This window comes from Melozone crissalis, unplaced genomic scaffold (assembly GCF_028551555.1).
Source record: "Melozone crissalis strain CALT ecotype California unplaced genomic scaffold, PUWL_Pcris_2 ptg000041l_1, whole genome shotgun sequence".
In the NCBI taxonomy this organism is placed as follows: domain Eukaryota; kingdom Metazoa; phylum Chordata; class Aves; order Passeriformes; family Passerellidae; genus Melozone; species Melozone crissalis.
Window position 1 is genome coordinate 10,833,967 of NW_026535819.1, and position 20,715 is coordinate 10,854,681.

General features: G+C 62.4%; 3 protein-coding genes across 4 annotated transcripts; 1 reads left to right on the top strand and 2 right to left on the bottom strand.

Annotated features, from left to right (window-relative positions):
* Nucleotides 1-201: 201 nt before the first annotated feature.
* Nucleotides 202-2,039, bottom strand: LOC128942075 (RING finger protein 208). Its single transcript, XM_054284284.1, has one exon. It carries the CDS (start codon nt 1,159-1,161, stop codon nt 232-234), a length of 930 nt encoding a protein of 309 aa, XP_054140259.1. The 5' UTR covers nt 1,162-2,039; the 3' UTR covers nt 202-231.
* A 1,498-nt stretch (nt 2,040-3,537) lies between these two features.
* On the bottom strand, nt 3,538-18,543 carry NDOR1 (NADPH dependent diflavin oxidoreductase 1). Of its 2 annotated transcripts, XM_054284281.1 has the most exons (15): nt 18,456-18,543; nt 17,377-17,511; nt 16,250-16,327; nt 15,905-16,002; nt 15,130-15,228; nt 14,456-14,557; nt 13,804-14,010; nt 13,410-13,531; nt 12,311-12,531; nt 11,861-11,968; nt 10,720-10,834; nt 9,761-9,907; nt 9,163-9,281; nt 6,356-6,450; nt 3,538-3,733 (listed from the first exon to the last, which is right to left on the bottom strand). In XM_054284281.1, the coding sequence occupies exons 1-15, from the start codon at nt 18,456-18,458 to the stop codon at nt 3,589-3,591; spliced, it is 1,794 nt and encodes a 597-aa protein (XP_054140256.1). In that variant the 5' UTR covers nt 18,459-18,543; the 3' UTR covers nt 3,538-3,588. The 2 variants fall into 2 exon arrangements, with proteins under 2 accessions (XP_054140256.1, XP_054140258.1); XM_054284283.1 differs by lacking the exons at nt 17,377-17,511; nt 18,456-18,543 and adding an exon at nt 16,913-16,927.
* A 105-nt stretch (nt 18,544-18,648) lies between these two features.
* TMEM203 (transmembrane protein 203) lies at nt 18,649-19,557 on the top strand. Its single transcript, XM_054284285.1, has one exon. It carries the CDS (start codon nt 19,046-19,048, stop codon nt 19,454-19,456), a length of 411 nt encoding a protein of 136 aa, XP_054140260.1. The 5' UTR covers nt 18,649-19,045; the 3' UTR covers nt 19,457-19,557.
* Nucleotides 19,558-20,715: the final 1,158 nt, after the last annotated feature.

The window sequence follows — 20,715 nt, forward strand, 5'->3', positions numbered from 1 at the left end:
GCAGCGATGTCACCGCGGTGCAGGTCATGCCCAGCTCCAGGGTCGCCTCCCTCTGCTCCGGCTCCTGCTCCTGCTTCTGCGCTGCCTCCCCCGGCCCGGGCTCACGGGCAGTGCCAGGTGTCCCGGGTACCAGGGTCACAGACCTGCTCCCCGCTGGCACCGCGGCCGCGGGCACAGCCGGGGCCGGGCTCCTTCCCCACGCACGCTCAGCCCGAGGGCACAAAGCCAGCGCTATTTGTCGAGGATGAGGAAGAGCATCACCATGAGCAGGATGGGGAGGAAGATGAGGAGCAGGCTGAGCATCTCTGCGGCCAGCAGCAGCGCCAGCAGCACGAGGTAGCAGCAGCGGCAGCGCCGCTCCAGCCGGGCCAGGGCGCGGATGAGGCAGGGCGGGTACCGCACGCAGGGCAGGCAGCCGAACATGCGGCTGGTGTGGAAGCGCACCTGGAAGCGATGCTCGAGGGCGCCGGCCAGGCCCGGGCGCCGGGGCGGCAGGGCAGGGGGCCGGGGGGTGGCCAGGGCTGCGGGGGAGCCGGGCTGGGCGTGCAGCAGGAGCAGCTCCTCCTGCAGCTTGCAGATCTCCCACTCCAGCATGGGCGTCTTCTGGCGGCAGATGGGGCAGCGCACGCGGCCGAGCTCGGCGCCCGTGGCCGTGTCCATGATGGCGCGCAGGCAGGCCCGGCACAGCCCGTGGCTGCAGTTCAGCACGGCCGCCTTGTGCCGCTGCTCGTCGTAGGGCTCCGTGCAGATCGGGCACTCGTCCTCGCCGCCCGCCAGCACCGGGCACGGCTCCGCTGCCCCTGCCCCGCCGCCGCTCGGGGCCTTCTCCGCCTCGCCGAAGAGGCTCAGGATGGAGCTGGAGACGCTTTGGGAGCCGGGCCGTGGGCTCTCCCCGCGGGGAGGGTCCTGCCCCGCAGGCAGGGAGGCACCGAGGGCAGGCGGCTGCTCATGCCCGGGCAGGAGCGGCTCCCTGGCATCCTCCGTCCGTGGCAGCTCCCAGCATCTCCAGGCAGCAGCAGATTCCTCTCCACAGCGTTGGGGCGGCTCCCCGGGGTCCCCCGGCCCCGCGGTCTCGCTCTGGTCCCGCTGCCCGGCATATCCTTCCCCACCGGCTGCCGGCACCGGCCCGGGCTGTGCCCCCTCGCCCGCCGCCGGCTCCATCGGGGCGGCCACAGCAGCCACCCCGCTCGGCCCCCGCCCGCCGGGTCCCCTCGGGGCTGGGTGCGGGACGTGGGTGCTGCTCCAGGGCAGGAGAATCCTTCAGCAGGGCTGCCCGAAGGGTTTGGAGGCAGCAGTGTCCGCACAGAGTCCCGACATCCCTCCGGGGCGCTTTGGGGCGCCCTCCCGGAGCGCTGGGTCAGGAGCCTCTAGCGCCTGGTGCAGCCCCATCACCCTCACCGAGGCCACCCCAAGAGGGGCAGCACCGTGAGCATCCAGCAGCCTTTTCCTCCTCCTCCTCCTCCTCTTCCTCCTCCCCAGCAGCAATGCAGTACTGACCCGCCACGGTCCGGAGGAGAGGGCACCGAGCTGGGCGCTGCCCGCTGTGCCAGAAGGGAGCAGGCGTGGCGGGCACCCGCGCAGGCAGCTGCCTCCTGCCGTGGGCCAGGCAGGGCTGGGGCCGAGCCGGGCTGTAACCAGTCTGGTTTGTCAGCTTCTGGAAGTGGCTCAAATGCAGGGAGCCCGGGGCAGGAGCCGTGCCTGCGCCAATCAGCTCCCGCCGGGGCTGGGGAGGAGCTGGGCACACGGCCGCCTCTTCTCCGCGCCCAGCACCAGCGGAGTCACCTCTGTCCCCAGTGCTGCCCACACCCCTGACCCTGGGGCACGGCAGCACGGCCCTGTGCTCCTCCAGTGCAGCCTCACAACACGGCCCCGTGCTCCACCAGCACAGCCTCACAACATGGCCCTGTGCTCCTCCAGTGCAGCCTCACAACACGGCCCTGTGCTCCTCCAGTGCAGCCTCACAACACGGCCCCGTGCTCCACCAGTACAGCCTCACAACATGGCCCTGTGCTCCTCCAGTGCAGCCTCACAACACGGCCCTGTGCTCCTCCAGTGCAGCCTCACAACATGGCCCTGTGCTCCACCAGCACAGCCTCACAACATGGCCCTGTGCTCCTCCAGTACAGCCTCACAACATGGCCCTGTGCTCCTCCAGTGCAGCCTCACAACATGGCCCTGTGCTCCACCAGCGCAGCCTCACAACACGGCCCTGTGCTCCTCCAGTGCAGCCTCACAACACGGCCCTGTGCTCCTCCAGTGCAGTCCCCCAGCACAGCCCCGGCACGACCCCTGCACTGCCCCAGGACAGCCCCAGCACAGACCCTGTACAGCCCCAGCACTGCCCCAGGACAGTCTCAGCCCCGACCCTGCGCTGCCCCAGGACAGTTCCCAGAACAGGCCCTGCACGGCCCCAGTCCAGCTCCCTGTCCCCCACGCTGGTCCCTGTGCAGGGCCACCTCTCCTTGTCACGTCCCACAAGCAGCTTGCAGGGCCTGGAAGTTTCCTTCCAGGTTTCCCACCGGGACAGTGCCCCAGATGAGGGGATGGTGGCCCCAGGGTGGTGACTGCCATGCAGCTCTGCAGCAGCCCCACTGTCCCTGGCACATGGACACAGCCCAGCCAGGGTGTGCCAGCACAAGAGCTGCTCAGAGCAGTGGGGTGGGGAGCCCCCAAATGTCCCTGTTCCCCCTCACTGCAGCACCACAGCTCCAGCAATGCCCCAGGCACTGCCCAGCCCTGCAGGACCCCATGACTCCACCATGGGAGGGTGGCTGGGTCACAGTCATGGCGTGGCACAGCTGTCCCTTCCTGTCCCAGCCTGCTCCCAGGGAATGTCCCTGCTGACTCATGCCCTGCTCCTAATTGCTATTTACGCAGTGGCACCCAGTTCCCTGAACTGGGGGAGGAAGGTGGTGGCACTGGTCCCACTGGGGCACGGGCAGGGCCAGGAGGGTGCACAGCCTCGAGGCTGCAGGGAAAGGGCTGGAAGCAGCTCCCAGGATGGGGTGGAGGAGACATGCAGCTGAGCAGGCATTCAAGGAAAGGGATAACTCAGCAGGAACTTGGAGCTCAGACTCAGCAGGCTTAGGATGATGAACTGGCAGCAGAGACAGAGGCATCAAGGCTTCCTCCTGTGCCTGTGCCTGCTGGCCTTGCCCACTGGAAGCAGGGGGAACAGGTCTGTCCAGGCAGCCTCCTCCTGCAGCAAGTGCTGCTGAGTAATGCTGGGGTGGAGAGACTCCCATGCAATACTTCCCTTCCTCTGGCCCTGCCACAAACAGTGGCCACTGCCACTTCCACGGCTCCAGCAACACCCTTGGGTGCCACCCACCCCACACAGGGACCCCTGGGGCTGGGGCATGGGGGGCAGATCAGCCCACACCGAAGCCAACCAGCAGAACCCCCAAGAGACCTCTGGCCCCTGCTCTGGTGGGGTGTGGGCACAGGAGATGGGGTCCCCCCACTGCCATGGCCCTGCTGCTGTCAGGGAGGGGCTGTTGGGTAAATCCAGCCCAAGCAAGATGCCAGAGGCAGATCCCTTTGCTGGCTCCTTTATTCAGGCAGTGGGAGGGGAGGCAGGAGCCAGGCTCAGGACCAGGTTTCAGACTGGAAGCGCCGGGACCGTTCCAGGGCTGTGAAATGCTCCTCTGCTTCCAAGGGGGACAGGCCACCCTCCTGCTGCAGCACCGACTGCAGGGCCTCAGCCACTGCTGCTGGCATCTGCTTGGCATTCCTGGGGAGAGAGCAGGACACAGTGGAGGGTGAGCAGGAGCACAGGGGGCAGAGCAGCAGCCCCAGTGCTCCAGGATCAGCAATCAGCAGTCCCTGTGGCCAAGCCCACCACAGGGCAGTGGGAACCTGCCTTGTCCTGGCACAGGGTAAATGACAGGCCTGAGAGGCAGCTCCTAGCACTCCCTCAAGAGCAGGGCTGTTATCCACAGGGCTCCTCAGCACAGGCAAAAACGTGGCCATGGGCCCCAGAGCCCAGGGAAGGAGCACCACAGGTCAGGAGCCCAAACACCAGCCCCACACAGCTGCATCTGCCAGCATCCTCATTAGAGAGACACAGGCAACATGCACGGGTTGGAATTTATCAGCAGGAAGGCAGGAACCTGTCCTTTCATCTCTGGAATCACTCAATGTCAAACATGTCTGATCCTCAGCTGGGCAGAGCAGCCGCTCCTGTCCTGCTGCTGCCTGCTCTCAGGAAATCCAGAATGATTGGTTTGATAGTGGCATTTGGAACCAAAGCCAGTTCAAACCTCAAAATCAGAGAAATGCTGGAGAAAACATCGAGCCCCTGTGTAGAAAATACCCAAACAGAACACAGCGCTTTCAAGCACAATTATTTCTTATGGGAAATCAGAAATTCTGACTTTTTTTTTTCCTGGAGAGAATTTCATTTGATGAACTGCCTGTGCGACAAAAAAAACCATCTAATAAAAAATTTCCCAGCCTGCTCCAATTGGCACGAGCATCTGGCAACGTCCTTGCTGTTTCCCAAGAACAAGGCAGAATTCTGACTTGCGTTTGAAGCTGATTAACATCCCAAAATACCCAGAAAGGAGGTCTTCTTTTTTTGGAAGAGTCGCATTGTTTCTGAGTCAGGCACTGATATGCAAGTACAAGATAATGGAGCTGGGCTTTGTGATGGAAAACATGTCAAATAGCTATTTTTTTTTTTTTTTCAGAAAAAGAGACATTTTCAACCTTTTTGCCCCTGAGTGAGACAAGTGAGGAACAATCATAGAGCAGATGCAGCCGTGGCTCCCCAGAGCCCCCTGGCCCCAGAAGGGAAGGCAGAAAAGTGTCCCATGGCCCAGGGCTGCTGCTCAGGGGCACACAGCTCGGGAGTCACTTCCCCCAGCTTTCTCCCAGCCTGGCTGAGACTGTGAATTTGGGGGCAAACAGGATCACCCACCTGCGCTTTCCTGCCTGCAGCTCACTGACAGTTCAGTCTGTGAGCTGTGGGGGCATGGTGATCCTGGAAGCTTTTCTACAGGGTTTGGGCTGTTCAGGAAAGGAGGAACAGTGTCCTCTGCCATCAGCACAATGTCATTTGTGCAGGGATCCCAAGGCTCTGGATGCCACCTGGCTGATGGGGGCTCAGGGACACCCCACACCAGGACAAAGCTGCCAACAAGAGGAGTCTCAGAGCAACCCTGATGTCCAAATACCATCCTCAGGGCCACACAAAATCTGCCATGGGGACAGCCGTGCAGGCCCTGCCCTTTCCTAGAAACTGATTCTCTTTGGGGATCTCCATCAGCACCAAAAAGCAGGAAAGAGAATGGAAGGAGAGAACAAAGCCATGACCCAACAGTTCAATATTCTCAGCGTTTGGGCTGTAGATGGAGGCACATCCCCAAATCCCAAGTGCTCCAAAGCCCAGAGCCAAGGGCAGGAATGCCCAGGTTGGGGTGAGGCTCCAGGAAGCCCTGTGCTGCAGCAGTGAAGGACACAGTGGCGTGGCCTGGCCTCCACTTCCTGGGAAGTAAACACCAATCTTCTTGTCCCAGGAATGCAGCGAGGCCAGTCCTGCCCTGCCAGGCACCAGGGCAGTTCCTGCTCTCCTGAAGGACAGGCAGGAAAGAACCTCCTGCACTCGCTGCTGTGTGACAGCCGGGCCCAGGCCCGCCCTCCCCAGGTCACAGGGGGCACGGCAAACGCCATGGGCGGGCTCTGCCCAGCCCAGCAGCACAGGGCACTGCCCGAGGCTCACCCTGGGCACGGGGAGCAGCCCCTCCCTGCACTGCAGGGCTCTGAGAGCTCAGAGCAGAGCTGCCAGCACTCTGACCCCAAAGCCAGAGCCACCCTCCAGGTGTGCAACCAGCCCCAGACAGGCACCTGAGCTGTGCAGGGACACTGGCTGGGGTGCAACAGGGCTGGTCACTGCCCCGGGAGGCAGCTCTGGGTGCAAAGAGTCAGAGAGTGTGCCAAGGCTCCCAAAGCTGCTCCTGAGCCCAGCAGCACTGGGGATCCTGCCCACCTGCCACAGGTGCCACACAAGCCTTTTGTCCAGTTTCATCAAGCAGTGCTGGAGGAAAGGGCTGTGCAGGGGCCGGGCCTCTGCTGTGTGTGGATGTGCTGTGGGTCAGAGGCTGCAGGGGGAGGGTTGGGCAGGTGGCATTGGCTGGAGAAGCTTTACCAGTTCCAGCTGTGCCCTCCTAAGGGGAGCATGGGGTAGGTGACAAACGTCCCTCCCAGCCCAGGGCTCCTGGAGCAGGACAGAGAGGAGAAATGAGCTGCCCCTCTGCAACACGGGGCTGAGCCGAGGAAACGCCTCCAGATGGGTGAAGAAGCAGAAATGTGCAGCCCTGCTCCCTCAAGCCCTGCAGAGAGAGCTCTCACTCACCCAGCCAGGTAGATATGAGCATTCTCAGTGCTCAGCAGGTCCCACAGCAGCTTCCCATTCTCCCGGATGCGGTGCTGGACATAAACCTTCTCCTCCTGCAGGGAAACAAGGCACTGAGCCTGCAGCAGCCCCAGCTCCTGTTCTCAGGGGCTGTTCCCAGGAGCTCAGGGCAGCACAGGAGGCACTGGGAGAAGCAGTTGGATCAATGACCAATGTGGGGAAGAGGAACCCCACACCCGATGTCTGCACTGGGTTGGGCTGGTGGGAGATGGGTGCAGCAGCAGGAGCTTCAGGGGGGAACACCAGGCCCCAAGCAGCCCCCAAATCCTTTGGGTGTCCACTGGTCAGGGCTTCCCTCCTTCCCTCTTCTCCCAGCATGGGCAGAGGAGGCTCTGTGGCCCTTGAGTGCCAAGTCTGCTACAGGACAGACACCCTTCCCTGCACCCCTGACTGCTGGAGACCTGAAACAGCTTGGAAGGGCAGAAAGCTTGGAGGGACAGCTCAGTCCCAGTCCCTGCCCCTGTACTGTGCTTAGGGACTGGATGGGGACTGGCTCTGAGCACAGTACAGCCCAGCCAAGGAGAGCTCCCAAAGGGTTAATCCACAAGACTTCAAGAATCCAAGCAACTGCCTCCAGCGCTGGCTCCTGCCCAAGAGAACACCATTGCCAACGTGCCTGCACTCACTGCTGGCCCAGAGGGCTCCCGTGACAAAGGTGACACTGTGACAAAGGCCAGGCCCTGTGCTGGGCGTCCCCCATGCCCCATCCTGCAGGGTGAGCTGGGCCATGGGCACAGCCCCCTCCCCACACCCCCCTCTCACAGGGCCATGGGCACAGCCTCCTTCCCTCACAGGGCCATGGGCACAGCCTCCTCCCTTCACAGGGCCATGGGCACAGCCTCCTCACAGGGCCATGGGCACAGCCTCCTCCCCTCACTGGGCCATGGGCACAGCCTCCTCCCCATGCCCCCCTCACAGGGCCATGGGCACAGCCTCCTCCCCACACTGGGCTATGGGCACAGCCTCCTCCCCACACTGAGCCATGGGCACAGCCTCCTTCCCTCACAGGGCTAGGGGCACAGCCTCCTCCCCACACTGGGCCATGGGCACAGCCTCCTCCCCACACTGGGCTATGGGCACAGCCTCCTCCCCATGCCCTCCTCTCACTGGGCCATGGGCACAGCCTCCTCCCCACACTGGGCTATGGGCACAGCCTCCTCCCCATGCCCTCCTCTCACTGGGCCATGGGCACAGCCTCCTCCCCACACCCCCATATTGAGCCATGGGCACAGCCTCCTCCGCAGGCCCCCCTCTGGCTGGGGCTCAGCTCCTGCAGGCTGGGGATGTGTGTGGAACAGCCCTAAGCAGCTCAAGCCCAGGCTGTCCCAGGAGCTGGGCACTGTGGGTCCCACAGGTGCCCTGGCTGTGCCAGCCCTGGCTGGGCAGTGCCCTCAGCGGCACCAGCATAGCCTCAGCTTCGGCAGCACCGAGCTCAGTGCTGCCAGAGGCCCTGCCAGCCAGGCTGGGCTCCCAGGGCACCATCTGAGGAGCTCAAAAGCAGAGCCCCCAGTAACAAACTGGGGTCACAATGTCTCAGGACATCCAGGTCTGGCTGGGACCAGTCTGCACTGCAGGTGGGTGTGCTGGGACAGGGGGCACCTGCAAAGGGACTTCAGAGAGAAGAGCAAAACTCTGCTCAGCTATGGAGCATCCCAGCCCTCACCCGGGTCTTTCACAAACTTTGTGATGAGTTAAAGGCTGTGGTATCTCCTGAAGCCAAAGGCACAATGAGCCCAGTGTGGCTCATCCCACCTGGCTGTGGGATGTGGCTGTGCTCCCACTCTGCCCTGGGGGCAGAGGACTCTGGTGACAAACTGCTTTGGCTGGTGGAGCAGGAGAGAGGGGACACTCCAGTGGAATTCCTGCCCCTCCACAGTCAACAAGAGCAGAAGGTGGCTCTGGCTGCTCTCCAGATCCAGAGAGCAGCAGGTGCCCCCTCACTGGCCATTCAGCACCCTCTGCAGTGCTGCTCCTGTTCCTCACAGACTTGGAAAGCCTGCACAGAGGCACCCAGCTCCTGCCTTACAAGTGAGTGGATAAAAGACAATGAATTCATGTCAACACATGCACACAGCCAGGAGAAAGGACTTGGGCTGGTGCAGCTGAGCTCCAGAGATTGCAATTCCCTTTTTATCACATCTCTGCTCCAAAGCCAGGCTGAGCTTTCAGTGCCACCAAGGGACAGAGGAAGGCAGTGAAACAGATCCCCAGCTCAGGGAGCCTCTCTGGCAGCACTGCAGCCCCAAGGGGGCACAAGGGCTGCCCACCAGAGACACTGCCTGGGAAAGCAGGAAGCAAAGTGAGGGGCTGAGCTGTGGGTGTGCTCATACCCATGGGGAGCTTTTCTCTGTGTATCTGGGACTCAGAGAGAGCTGGCACAGAGGCCAAGCTCCTCAGCTGCAGCCAGGGCTCAGAGGGACACCATCAGGAGGGGTATTTAACCAATGAGTTATTGCCTGGTGACCCTCCAAGAGGCTTGGGAGCCTTTTATCACTCACGTGGTCCAGCCAAACAAAACTGGTTAATGCCTTATCTGCTCTGCTGTTCTCCAGCCTTGTCCCAGTAACCCTTCCAGCCCACCTTAGCCAGACACACCTCTGCAGGGCAGGAGGGGATCTCAGGTGTGTGGGGGAAGGAGGTGCACACTGTGCCACCTCACCAGATCCCTCGCAGATGGTGCCCTGGCAGAGTCCCATCAGCACTGCCTGAGATGCTCTTGTATCCACCCTCCTCTTCTGGGCACTGACCTGGTCCCTGGAGAAGGCTGTGAAGAGTGTCAGGAAGCCCTTTGTGACCAGCTCTTCCCACTCTGCCTGGCAGTAGAAGTCCTTGGACTGGTGTCGGCAGCCGAAGAAGAGGCAGTTCCCTGCAGGAGCAGAGCACCAGGGCTGCGCTGGGAGCACCCAGTGCTGGGCACTGCTGGTGCCACCTGCCTGACAGCCCTGGCCTGCAGAGCCACCTGTGGCAACCAGAGGCCCCTGTCTGCTGAAAAAGGAGGAGGGCAGAACACGTCCTTCAGGGCTGCCTGTTCCCTGAGCCAAGGGAATGAGGATGGGACACAGTGCAGCAGCAGCTGAGCTCAGGAACCTGTGTTCACCCTCAGAGAGCCAAGAAAGAGCCTCTGCAGAGCCTGACCCAACCCAAGGAGCTGCCCTGCAGCACAGCCTGTGAATGACCCCACAGGCTGCGCACAGCAGGCTCTGGGCCTCACCTGCCCCAGAGCTCAGCCTGCTTCTGCTCAACACAGCACAGCCTGACCCAGTGGAACCCTCACAAGCCCCCAGTCCATCCTTCCATCTGTCTGTGCAAGGGGCATCCTGAGTGGCTCCCAGGACCATCCCTCACCTCGGCGCCCCAGCGCCACCCGCTCCTGTATCGCTGCTCGGAAGGGTGCCACCCCTGTGCCAGGGCCAATCATGATCACAGGGGTGCCAGGGTCAGCTGGGAACTTCATTCCTCCTTTCTTCACCCAAAGAGGCACCCGGACATCACCTGTGGGACAGACAGACTGACAAGCATCACTCCACCACTCCCCTGTGCCTGCCTACAGAAGGTGAGTGGGCACCCAGCTCTTCCAGGGTGCTCCAAAGACACAGGCAGAGCTGGGTCATCACCCCCTGGCACTGAGGGCACACTGTGTGTGTGAAGAGCCCTTCAGCTGTCTCAGCACTGCCTCTGCAAGAAGCTGAGTGAAGCCCAGAGCAAGGCAAGAGCCCCCCAGCACATGGGCTGCAGGACAGCCCTGTCCTCACACAGCCTGTACCAGGGAACACAGTGGTGAAGGCAAGCAGAGATCCCAGCCTGGCTGGATGTAAGGGAGGCCCCAAGGCTGCCAGAGCTCCAGGAGCATTTGGACAAGGCTCTCAGGGATGCACAGGGTGGGATTGTTGGGGTGTGTGTGCAGGGCCAGGGGTGGGACTTGATGATCTTTATAGGTCCCTTCAAATTCAGTTTTTTCTGTGATTCTGTGGAAGAAGGGACCAGCCTTCCCAGAGCTGTGGCTATGGCACTGGAGGTGCCCAGCAGACACCAGGAGCAGCCCACAGAGGGACAGCAGGGTTGAGCAGCTGGGAGGTCAGGGTAAGCTGGAGAGGCACAGCTCTCTGTGTGCTCTGATGAGGAGGGGCCAGTGAGGAAGGACAGCAGGACCATCCTGCCAAGCCAGTGTGCTCCCCATGGAGCTGGTGCTCCAGCCAGGCAGCTCCTGCCCATGGTCAGCACCCACACAGCTCCATCACACCCGAGAGATGAGCCCTGGGTGCTGTGGGAAGCACTCAGGATTCCCTCAGAGCCCAGGCACTTACCCTGCTCTGGGTTGAGAGAAGCCAGCCAGGTGGAGCAGAGCCCACGGCGGGGTTTGCTGAGCCGCGTCTTGTACCGCACCACGGCCACAAGGATCTGCATCCGCTCAGGATGGGCCTGTGGCACACAGAGCCATGAGCACACACCCCATGGACAGCTCCCCAGGGACAGGACACTGTATCTCCTGCAGGGACAGGGCCTGAGCCCAGCTCCCACCAGGACAGGACACCCTCTCCTGCAGGGACAGAGCCTGTGCACAGCTCCTCATGGACAGGACACCCTCTCCTGCAGGGACAGAGCCTGTGCACAGCTCCCCATGGACAGGACACCCTCTCCTGCAGGGACAGAGCCTGTGCACAGCTCCTCATGGACAGGACACCCTCTCCTGCAGGGACAGAGCCTGTGCACAGCTCCCCATGGACAGGACAGCCCTTCCTGCAGGGACAGAGCCTGTGCACAGCTCCCCATGGACAGGACAGCCCTTCCTGCAGGGACAACCTGTGCACAGCTCCCCATGGACAGGACAGCCCCTCCTGCAGACACAGAGCCTGTGCCCAGCTCCCACCAGGCTGCCTGCAACACCCATCCCAGTCTGGCACAGCCACTAATAATGGAGCACACCCCTGCACAAAACCTTTCCAACAGGGAAGGAGGCTTTCCTGAGGAACCACTGCTACAGGAATGCTCTGCACAGCTGGCAACAGCGATGGTCACTGTCCAGCCCAACTTGCTCCCGTGGAGCACAAATGCAGCCGTGCAGGGGCTGGCTCCGCAGGCAGCCGGGCCGGTCCCTCTGCCACCTCCTGGCAGGAGCAGGGAGCAGCACTCCCCGTGCCCAGCTCCCGGGACACTGCGGTGGCACCACATCCCACTGCTCCCAGGGACAGTGACACCAGACCTCTGAGCTGGGCTGGGACAGTCCTGGCACTTGCAGGGCTGCAGGAGAGCAACTCTCCTAATCTGAAGGTTGGCCTAGCCCTCAAGTTTGCATGCAGCACATCAGGCTGCTGCAGGCTCAGTGCAGAGCAGGGATTTGGGCAGGCTGTGGAGGCTCCAGGGGATATTTGCAGCAGCAGTCAGTGCAGGCCCTGCCAGACCCTCTGCTCAGACTCTGAAATGAGGCCAGAAGGGCTGAGCTCTTACCAGCAGGGAGGAGGCGATGGAGAAGGCACGGGGTCTGATGCGAGGGATGAGGTCGAGCAGGTAATCAGCTGGGATGGCACATGTGCTGTGAGGGAAATCCCACAGGACCTGCAGGGCCAAGAGGGTGAGGCCTGGTGACCCCAGAAGCAGCCTGCCTTCCCTCAGGCTGCCAGAGGCTGTCCCACACAGCTGTGCCACGCTGCCCTCGGCCAAAGGCACCACACGGGCACCTCTGAGCACCAACCCCCCTGTGCCACTGCCCTGTGCCCCCCAGAGCAGCACAGAGCCCACCCCAGAGCCCACAAGGATCTTGAGCTGGTCTTAACCACCGGTGGAAATCCATGAAGACCAGAAAGTGGGTGAAGGAGATTACACTCCTCAGCCAAGACAGCATGGCTGATGGTGCCCTGGGTGCCCTCAGCCCCAGCCCAGCCCTGAGGGCAGCCCCACCTCCAGCGTGGTCCTGCGGGGCCGGTTGCAGTAGCTGTACAGCTCCTCCTGGCCCTGGGCCGAGCTGAACTCCTGCAGCTTCTCCCGCTCCAGCTCGTTGGTGGAGAAGGAGGCCAGCAGCTCGAAGAAGGAGCGCCGTGGCACACAGGAGATGTCCAGGTAGTGTGTCACCAGGTACTGGATGCTGCAGGGCTGTGGCAGCAGGGGAGGGAGGGGTGTGCCTGCAAGGCAAGGCAGCGGGGACAGCTCAGGGCCAGCCCTGCTGCCTGCAGCACCCACTGCTCCTGGAGCCAGCTCCCCTGTCCCTGCTCCCACTGTGGGCCCCCAGTCCCTGCTCTCCCCAGCTTGCTTTTCAAGCCCACAGGTTTGCAACAGAGGAAGTCTGCAGTGTTCAGCCGTCCCTCACTTTTGGCAGATGCTTTGGGGTAATGTCTTATCCACATGACTCCCACCCCGCCTGCACACAATGTAGAGGAAATAACCAGCAGTGTCATGTGTCAGGCCTGTCTGTGTCTCCCACGTCTCTCCCAAGGGTGTGAGGAACAGCCTGAATTTCTCTTGGGTTTGCCTGCCAGGCAGAAATTCCAGCATGGACAGACACAGGGAAGTTGGAGGTGGAATGGGCACTCAGGAGCCAGGAGAAAAATGCTCCCTGTTCCATGCAGGCACCAAGAGCTCTGGGGGGCCTCCAAGGAGTTCCTCTGGTTGCTTGTGCTGGTTTATGGCTGCAGGAGCCCCTCAGGAGGTCCCTGGGGCACAGGCAGAGAATGGAGAGACCTGCACACTCCATGCAAGGAAGCACAAGATTCCCATGTGGGCCTGGGGCTGAGAAGGTTGTAGGATCCTCCCCACTCTGTGCTGGGGCTGCCAAGGCACAAGGCTCAGGTGGAGCCTGGCACTGCTGGATTCTCCAGTCCCACTGGCTCTGCACAGGATGCACACACACAGCACTGGAGGGAAGGACAGGCAGCTGTCCTGTGTCCATCCAGCACTCCCAACCAGGTCTACAGCAAAGGAAGAGCAGAGCTCCAGGCTGGGCCAGAGCTCAGGGGATGACCTGACTCAGCAGGAAGGGGAAGGAGCAGCAGGCAGCACCTACCAGGCTCCGTGGGCTGCAGCACAAAGCGTCTGTGTGGCTCCAGGCGCAGCAGCTGGCAGAACTGCTGCACATCTTCAGGGCAGTTCTGGGGCTGGACCATCACCACGTCCCCTGCACTGAACCTGGGGATGCAGGGGGAGCTGCCAAGCACAGCCACGGGGCAGAGCCACAGCATGGCCACCCCGAGCAGCACCCACCCCAGGGGAGCCAAATTCCCAGTGCCAGCAACAGGCAAAGGGAGCTGGCCCATGGGCAGGACCCCCACTGCAGCAGGGACCACGACCACAAGACTGCAGCCTCAGATCTCAGTGAGGGAGGGCAGCAGAAGAGCAGGGCAGGCTCCAGGACACCTGAACCCACACAACAGAGCTTGGGGAGTGAGGAAAATGCTCACGTGATCCCTGAGCCCGCGATGTCAAACTCGATGAGCCGGACATCCTGGAAATGGGCGGGTGCTGTGAGCCTCTGGTTGGACACCACGCGGGCAGGGAAGGGCTGCAGCTCACAGGGAGCCCCCCGGGGGGGTGCTGGCTGCAGCAGGGCACCCTCAGGCTCTGGGCAGTCCTCAGGCAGGTAGTGCAGTGTGTATTTGGGGGGCAGGCTGTGGGAAGGACAGCAATGCAATGCAGCAGGGTTACCTCCACGCCACAGCTGCTCTGCTGCTGCAAGATGAGAGGCAGGGAGAGGCCTGGAGTGTCCCACTGTACCCACCAGCCATTGCCCCCATCCCCTGGAGCTGGCCTGTGTAAGGGGATGCAATGGAGACCACCAGGAGGAGATGCCAAGGCTCCTGAGCATGCAGGGCACACACTCTCTACCAGGGCCAGAGGCACCTCAGGACAGACAGATGGGCAGAACAGTCACAGTTCCCAGGGGAAAAGGGGACACCCATCCAGAGAGAGATGGGCCACCTGTGGCCAAAGCACAGGGGACACTGGGGACACCAGAAGCTGTGTGGGGAGGGTTCCTGCTCCAAGCAGAGTCCATCTCCACTCTGCAGAGCAGCCCAGGCAGCCCAGCAGTCCCTGCTCACCCTCTGCACTCACCGCACGTCGGGACTGATGATCTCAAGGCCAGGACGGAGAGGATACAAGGCAAGGATCTTCTCCCACAAGGCCACGAGCCAGGGATCAACCACTGCATCTGGCCTGCAAGTGGGAAACTCAGGCTGCAGCAACATCATCCCTTCAGGGTCCAGCCCTGCTACCCCTGCCCATGCCCAACAACCATTCCCACAGTCACCCCAGGCCATTCCCTTCCAACTTCAGGTCTGGGAACAAACACATCTCAGCCACTCCATGCACTCAATCGCTCTCCAGGGCCCAACCACTGAGCCCTGAAGAGGATCTCCAGCCCCTGAGCAGCACTGGGTCACTGTGTCCCTGAGCCATCCACAGCCTTTGCCCCCTGCCAGGTGAGCACAGCTGAGGCTGCTGCAATGCCTGCAGGTACAGGGCTGTGTGGCACAGCCATGCCCTGCTCTGCACAGGGCTGGGGCTGAGCCAGGGGTCATGGCCCCGTTCTGGGGGCCATGGGACACCCTGGAGCTGCAGGTGGCCCAGGTGCTGGCACAGGAGGGTTATGAGCAGGGATCAGCACATTCCCAGAGAGCTGCAGGAGCAGCCCCGTGGTGGGAGCAGCACACAGCCCTGCCATCAGCCCCAGGACAGAGCTGCAGGGCACCCCGGGGCCCCCCACACCCCCTCCTCTGGGCTCTTACCCCAGGTCATGCTGGTCATCCCCCAGGGCCACGGGCAGCAGCGGGTTGGCCCCGAGCTGGAGCAGCCGTTTGTGCAGCTTCTTTGCAATGAAATTAAACCTGAGCAGAGAACAACAACACAGGGCAGGGCTGCTCCAGCAGCACAGCAGGCACTGCCACAGCACCAGCACACACTGCCAGGGCCACCAGAGCAGCACACAGGCACAGCCAGCACTGTGACCTGGCCCATGTCCTGCCCAGCCTGTGCCAGCTCACAGAACCAGCTGGGTGCCACTTGCTGGCCCTCACAGGCTGTGCCCAGCCCTGAAACAGGACAAGGGGAGATCCAGGTTCCCTTCGGGGCAGCTTGTGCCCTGGGCCATAGAACATTTCCTTCCCTCCAGCCCCTCAGTGCCCCACAGAGCCCAGGCACACCCATCCCTCCCACTAGGGCTCTTTGAGACACAGGAACAACCTTCTGGGAGAGACCTGGGACCAGCATGGCTGGCTGCCACCTCTGTTTGATGTCCCCTGTTGCCTTGGCCCACAGCTGTGATAAAAGACTGACACATGATGTCTGACCCACCAAAGCATCCTTGGTGAGCTTGGGAGGAAAGAAAAGGGCAGCAGCCTATTTCCTGGGGGTGAGGAGGGACACAGCAGGGGAAGGGTTTTTAAGGCTGGTGGGAGTTACATTTTGCTTGAGGTGCTGCTCCAGAATCAGACTCTGTCTCCCCTTACCCCCTTGGCTCTCCAGCCACTCTGCTCTCCCCTGCAGCTTCCTGGGGCTGCTTACTTGGGGTAGGAGGAGTCCCCGAGGCCCAGCACGGCGTAGTCCAGCTGGCACAGGGCGCTGCCAGGGAGGCTCTTCCGGAACAGGAACCGCCAGAACATCTACAACAGGCACATGCAGCCGGTGCTGCTGCTGCCAGGCACCTCCTGCCTGCCTGGCCCTGCTCCCAGCCCACCCAGCCCAGCAGAGTGGGGAGCACGGCTTTCTGCTCAAATGCCCCTGCTCCTGTTCCCTGGCATGTGCCTGGTGCTGCTGCAAAGCTCCCCCAGCAAGAACAAGCTCAAACTGCCCCAGCAGAGAGAGCCCTGCAGCAGGAACACACAGCAACAGGACAGGAGCAGCTCCTACCTTCATGTTGTCAGGTGGGTCTCCCTGGCCTGTGGTTGCACACACAAACACCACCAAGGGCTCGTGGATGAGGTTGGCCTGAGGGTACAAACACAGCACAATCAGCTCAGCAGCCTCCAAACTGCTCTGGAGCCAGGATGGGACAGCTCAGGGTGTTCAGCCTGGGGAAGAGAAGGCTCCAGGGAGACCTCAGGGCCCCTGCCAGTGCCTAAAGGGGCTCCAGAAGAGCTGGAGAGGGACTGGGGACAAGGCACGGAGGGACAGGACAAGGGGGAATGTCCATAAGCTGAAGGAGAGCATGTTTAGGTCAGATATTAGGAAGAAATTCTTCCCTGTGAGGGTGATGAGGTTCTGGAACAGGTTGCCCAGAGAAATTGTGGGTGCCCCTGGATCCTGGGAAGTGTCCAAGGCCAGGCTGGACAGGGCTTGGAGCAAGCAGCACCAAGCCTGTCTGAGTCCAACAGCATTTGGACAACGCTCTCAGGCACAGGGTGGGATGGTTGGGGTGTCCTGGGCAGGGCCAGGAGCTGACTCCATGATCCTGATGGGTTCTTCCAACTCAGCTTGTGCCATGGTTCCGTGGTGCTGTGGGACGTGTCCGTGCCCATGGGGTTGGCACAGAGTGGCAGTGCCCCAGCAGCCCTGTGTCCCACACCCACACACCAGGTCACAGCTGTCCAGGGCAGAGCAGCAGTGTCCCACACACTCACCAAGTCACAGCAGCCCCGTGTCCCACACTCACCCCCCTGTGTCCCACACTCACCAGGTCACAGCCATCCCATGTCCCACACTCACCAGGTCACAGCCATCCTGTGTCCCCCACACTCACCAGGTCACAGCAGCCCCGTGTCCCACACTCACCAGGTCACAGCCATCCTGTGTCCCCCACACTCACCAGGTCACAGCAGCCCTGTGTCCCACACTCACCAGGTCACAGCTGTCCCATGTCCCACACACACTCACCAGGTCACAGCCATCCCGTGTCCCACACTCACCAGGTCACAGCTGTCCCATGTCCCACACACACTCACCAGGTCACAGCCATCCCGTGTCCCACACTCACCAGGTCACAGCTGTCCCATGTCCCACACTCACCAGGTCACAGCTGTCCCGTGTCCCACACTCACCAGGTCACAGCTGTCCAGGGCCTGCACCCGGCAGCGCAGGTGCCGTCTCTGGGCCTCCCTGCCCACCCTCTCCGCCGTGTCCTGAGCTGTGCCAGTCTGGCTGCCAAAGAGCACCAGGAGTCCCTTTTCTGCCATCTGCAGGAGGCAACAGCAGGGAAGTCACACGAGGGAAGGGACAGGGGCTGGGCAGGGCTGGGCTGAGCAGCACTGACCCCCAGGGGCTGGCACAGCACCCAGCCAGCACAGGCATGGTGAGCAGCTGGCATTCAGCAGAGCGAGTCAAGGCTGCCAGGCTCTCTTCCCACCCCTGTGCAGCGCTGAGGGAGGGATCCCATGTCCCAGCCCATGGAATAAGCAGCGACACTACTGTGCTCCTTGTCCCCCTGCCAGGCCAGAGGAGTGACCAAAACCCACCCAACTGCCCTCAGCAGCCCAGGGTGAGCACAGCCCTGGGTGGGCTGTTCCCCAATCCTGGTGTAACCTTCCTGTGTGCCCTGGGAGCCCTCCCTCCCCCGAGGGGCTGGGGCAGGGCCGGAAGGCTCAGTGACAGACACAGGCACTGAGCTCTCAGCCAGACTCTGGCAGAGCAGGGGCCCAGCCCAGAGGGGATCCAGCCCTGGCACCTGTCTGAGCTGCAAACAGCTGCCATCACCATGTGCCCACAGAATAATATTAAATTAAATCATAATAATGTAAAATAGAATCGCAGAATCTCAGACTGCTTTGGGTCATCAGAGACCTTAAAGCCCATCCAGTGCCACCCCTGCCATGGCAGGGACACCTCCCACTGTCCCAGGCTGCTCCCAGCCCTGCCCAGCCTGGCCTTGGGCACTGCCAGGGATCCAGGGGTAGCCACAGCTGCTCTGGGCACCCTGTGCCAGGGCCTGCCCACCCTGCCAGGGAACAATTCCCAATTCCCAATATCCCATCCAGCCCTGCCCTGTGGCAGTGGGAGCCATTCCCTGTGTCCTGTCCCTCCATCCCTGTCCCCAGTCCCTCCCCAGCTCTCCCGGGGTTTCTCCTCTCCAGCTGAGCACCCCCGGCCCCGGGGCCCGGTCCGGCCGCTCCGCGGGACTCACCATGGACGGGCCCCATGCCGCCTCTGACGTCACCACTTCGCGACAGTCCCCGCTGACGTCATCATCGAGGCAGAGCGGCCGGGGCTCCCCGCTCACCGTATCTCCGCATGATGACGTCACCCGCCTGTCGCCTCTCACCGTGACGCCATCGCCCCGCGCCGCCGGGCCGGGCCAGGCCGGGCCTGGTGCCGGTACCGGTGCCGGTTCAGGTTCAGGGCTTGGGGCTGGGACCGGTGTCGGCGTTGGGGCCGGGCTGGACCTGGTCCCTGGCTGGGCCAGGGCTGGTGCCGGGGCCGGGCCGCGGCCGGGGCCGGGCCGGTGCTGGGTTAAGGGCCGGTGTCGGTGCCGGCTTGAGGACTTGTGCCGGTGCCGGGCTGCGCCAGTGCCGGGTCAAGGGCCGGTGCTGGTGCCGGCTTGAGCACTTGTGCCGGTGCCGGTATCGCGCCGGGCCGGTGCCGGTGTCGTTGCCGGGTTGAGGAGTGGCGGTGCCGGTGTCGGTGCCGGTTTGGGGATTGTCGGTGCCGGGCCGGTGCCGGTTTAAGGAGTGTCGGTGTCGGTGCCGGTGTCGGTGCCGTTACCCAGCGCGGACGATGCTGTTCTCCCTGCGCGAGCTCGTGCAGTGGCTCGGCTTCGCCACCTTCGAGATCTTCCTGCACGGGCTGGCCCTGCTCGCCTTCTCCGTGCTGCTCGTGCTCAAGGTGGACGGCGCGGCCGCCGCGCTCTCCTGGTGGATCGTGTTCGTGCCGTTCTTCGCCGCCGACGGGCTCAGCACCTACTTCACCACCATCGTGTCCGTGCGGCTGTTCCAGGACGGCGAGAAGCGGCTGGCGGTGCTGCGGCTCTTCTGGATCCTCACCATCCTCAGCCTCAAGTTCGTGTTCGAGATGCTGCTGTGCCAGAAGCTGGTGGAGCACACGCGGGAGCTCTGGTACGGGCTCATCATGTCGCCCGTGTTCATCCTGCTGCAGCTGCTCATGATCCGGGCCTGCCGCGTGAACTGAGCCCGGGGCCGCTCCCCGGGGCCGCTCCCGGCTCTGTCCCGCTGCGGAGGGGCCGGTGACAGCCGGGACGGGGCCGTGCCCCGCTCGCGGCCGTGCTGCAGAGCATCGTGTTCTCCACACATCCCTGTTCGTGCCCCCTCAGCCCTGCCTTGTCCTGTGCTGCGAGCGTGGCTGGGCGTGACACTTATTTTATTTTAGAATTAAAATGGCTTGAAGGATTGGGTTTATTTATAAATTCTTCTTGCCTAGAAAGCTGTTGTACCTCAAACTGCTGCCTGGAGTGTGGGTGCTTGCCGTAGATCTCCAGGTACAGCTCAGACTCCTGCCCTGCCCAGCAGCTGGCTCATGGATTCCCATCTGTCCCCTCACCTCCCTGAGCACTTCCCACCTTCACTGCTCTGACAGGGTTTGTGAGGTGATGTTGAGATCACTGGTGTGTGTATTTTTGAACAGGAATATGATTTTTCTTTGTGTTTCACTCCATTTCCTAAACATGGAGTTGGGGGTGTGGGGAGGCAGGAGCATGCAAGGCTGGTGCTGGTTCTGAAGGGGGTGTCTCCCACTGAGCCCCACCTTGGGCTGCAGCACTGCCCCCAGACCCCCAGAGAACAGGAGTAATTCAGTATTCCCTGTGGGAGTGCAGACCAGTGTGTGGAGTGCCAGTGTCACGGGGGTGCCCAGGGTGGCACTGTTGGGGTGTCTGTGCAGGGCCAGGAGCTGCCCTGGATGGTCCCTCCAGCTCAGGAGGGTCTGTGGTTCCTGCACACCCTGAGGTGGCTCTGGACCTGCCCCACAGGTGCTCTTCAGCTCCTGTTCCATGTTGGGATGCTCCCAGGGCTTGTGTCACCTGGCCCAGGTGCTCAGGTTATTCCTCTTTGAGCCTCTCTCTGAGCAAACGTCACCTGGGGGTGGCAGTGCCTGCTCCTGTCACCTGGGGGTGGCAGTGCCTGCTCCTCTCACCTGGGGGTGGCAGTGCCTGCTCCTGTCACCCCTGACTCACAGCAGTGTGAGCTCATCCCCCTCTTGCCGTGGTTGTGCCACACGCCCCCAGTGACCCTGAGTGCACAGGCCAGGGGTGTTGTGTGCCCTGCTGTCCCCAGAGGGATGTCAGCAGCAGCAGGGTCGCTGCTGAGGCTGGAAGGGGCTGTGTGGGGTGGGAGCTATGTGGGGTCAGTGGCTCCTGCAGCAGGTGAGGGACAGGAGAGGAGCAGGACAGGCAGCAAAGCCTCTGAGTCAGGAGGGGACACTCACAGAGTGGT

What these genes read in the sequence shown, in the direction of transcription:
- LOC128942075 (XM_054284284.1), bottom strand. Translation starts at nt 1,161, where the DNA reads ATGGAGCCGGCGGCGGGCGAGGGGGCACAGCCCGGGCCGGTGCCGGCA.
- NDOR1 (XM_054284281.1), bottom strand. An exon ending in ATCGCGGGCTCAGGGATCAC is followed by an intron (nt 13,532 to 13,803) that starts GTGAGCATTTTC and finishes CTGCATCCCCAG; the next exon opens with GTTCAGTGCAGGGGACGTGG. An exon ending in GCTCATATCTACCTGGCTGG is followed by an intron (nt 3,734 to 6,355) that starts GTGAGTGAGAGC and finishes CTCTCTCCCCAG; the next exon opens with GAATGCCAAGCAGATGCCAG.
- TMEM203 (XM_054284285.1), top strand. Translation starts at nt 19,046, where the DNA reads ATGCTGTTCTCCCTGCGCGAGCTCGTGCAGTGGCTCGGCTTCGCCACC.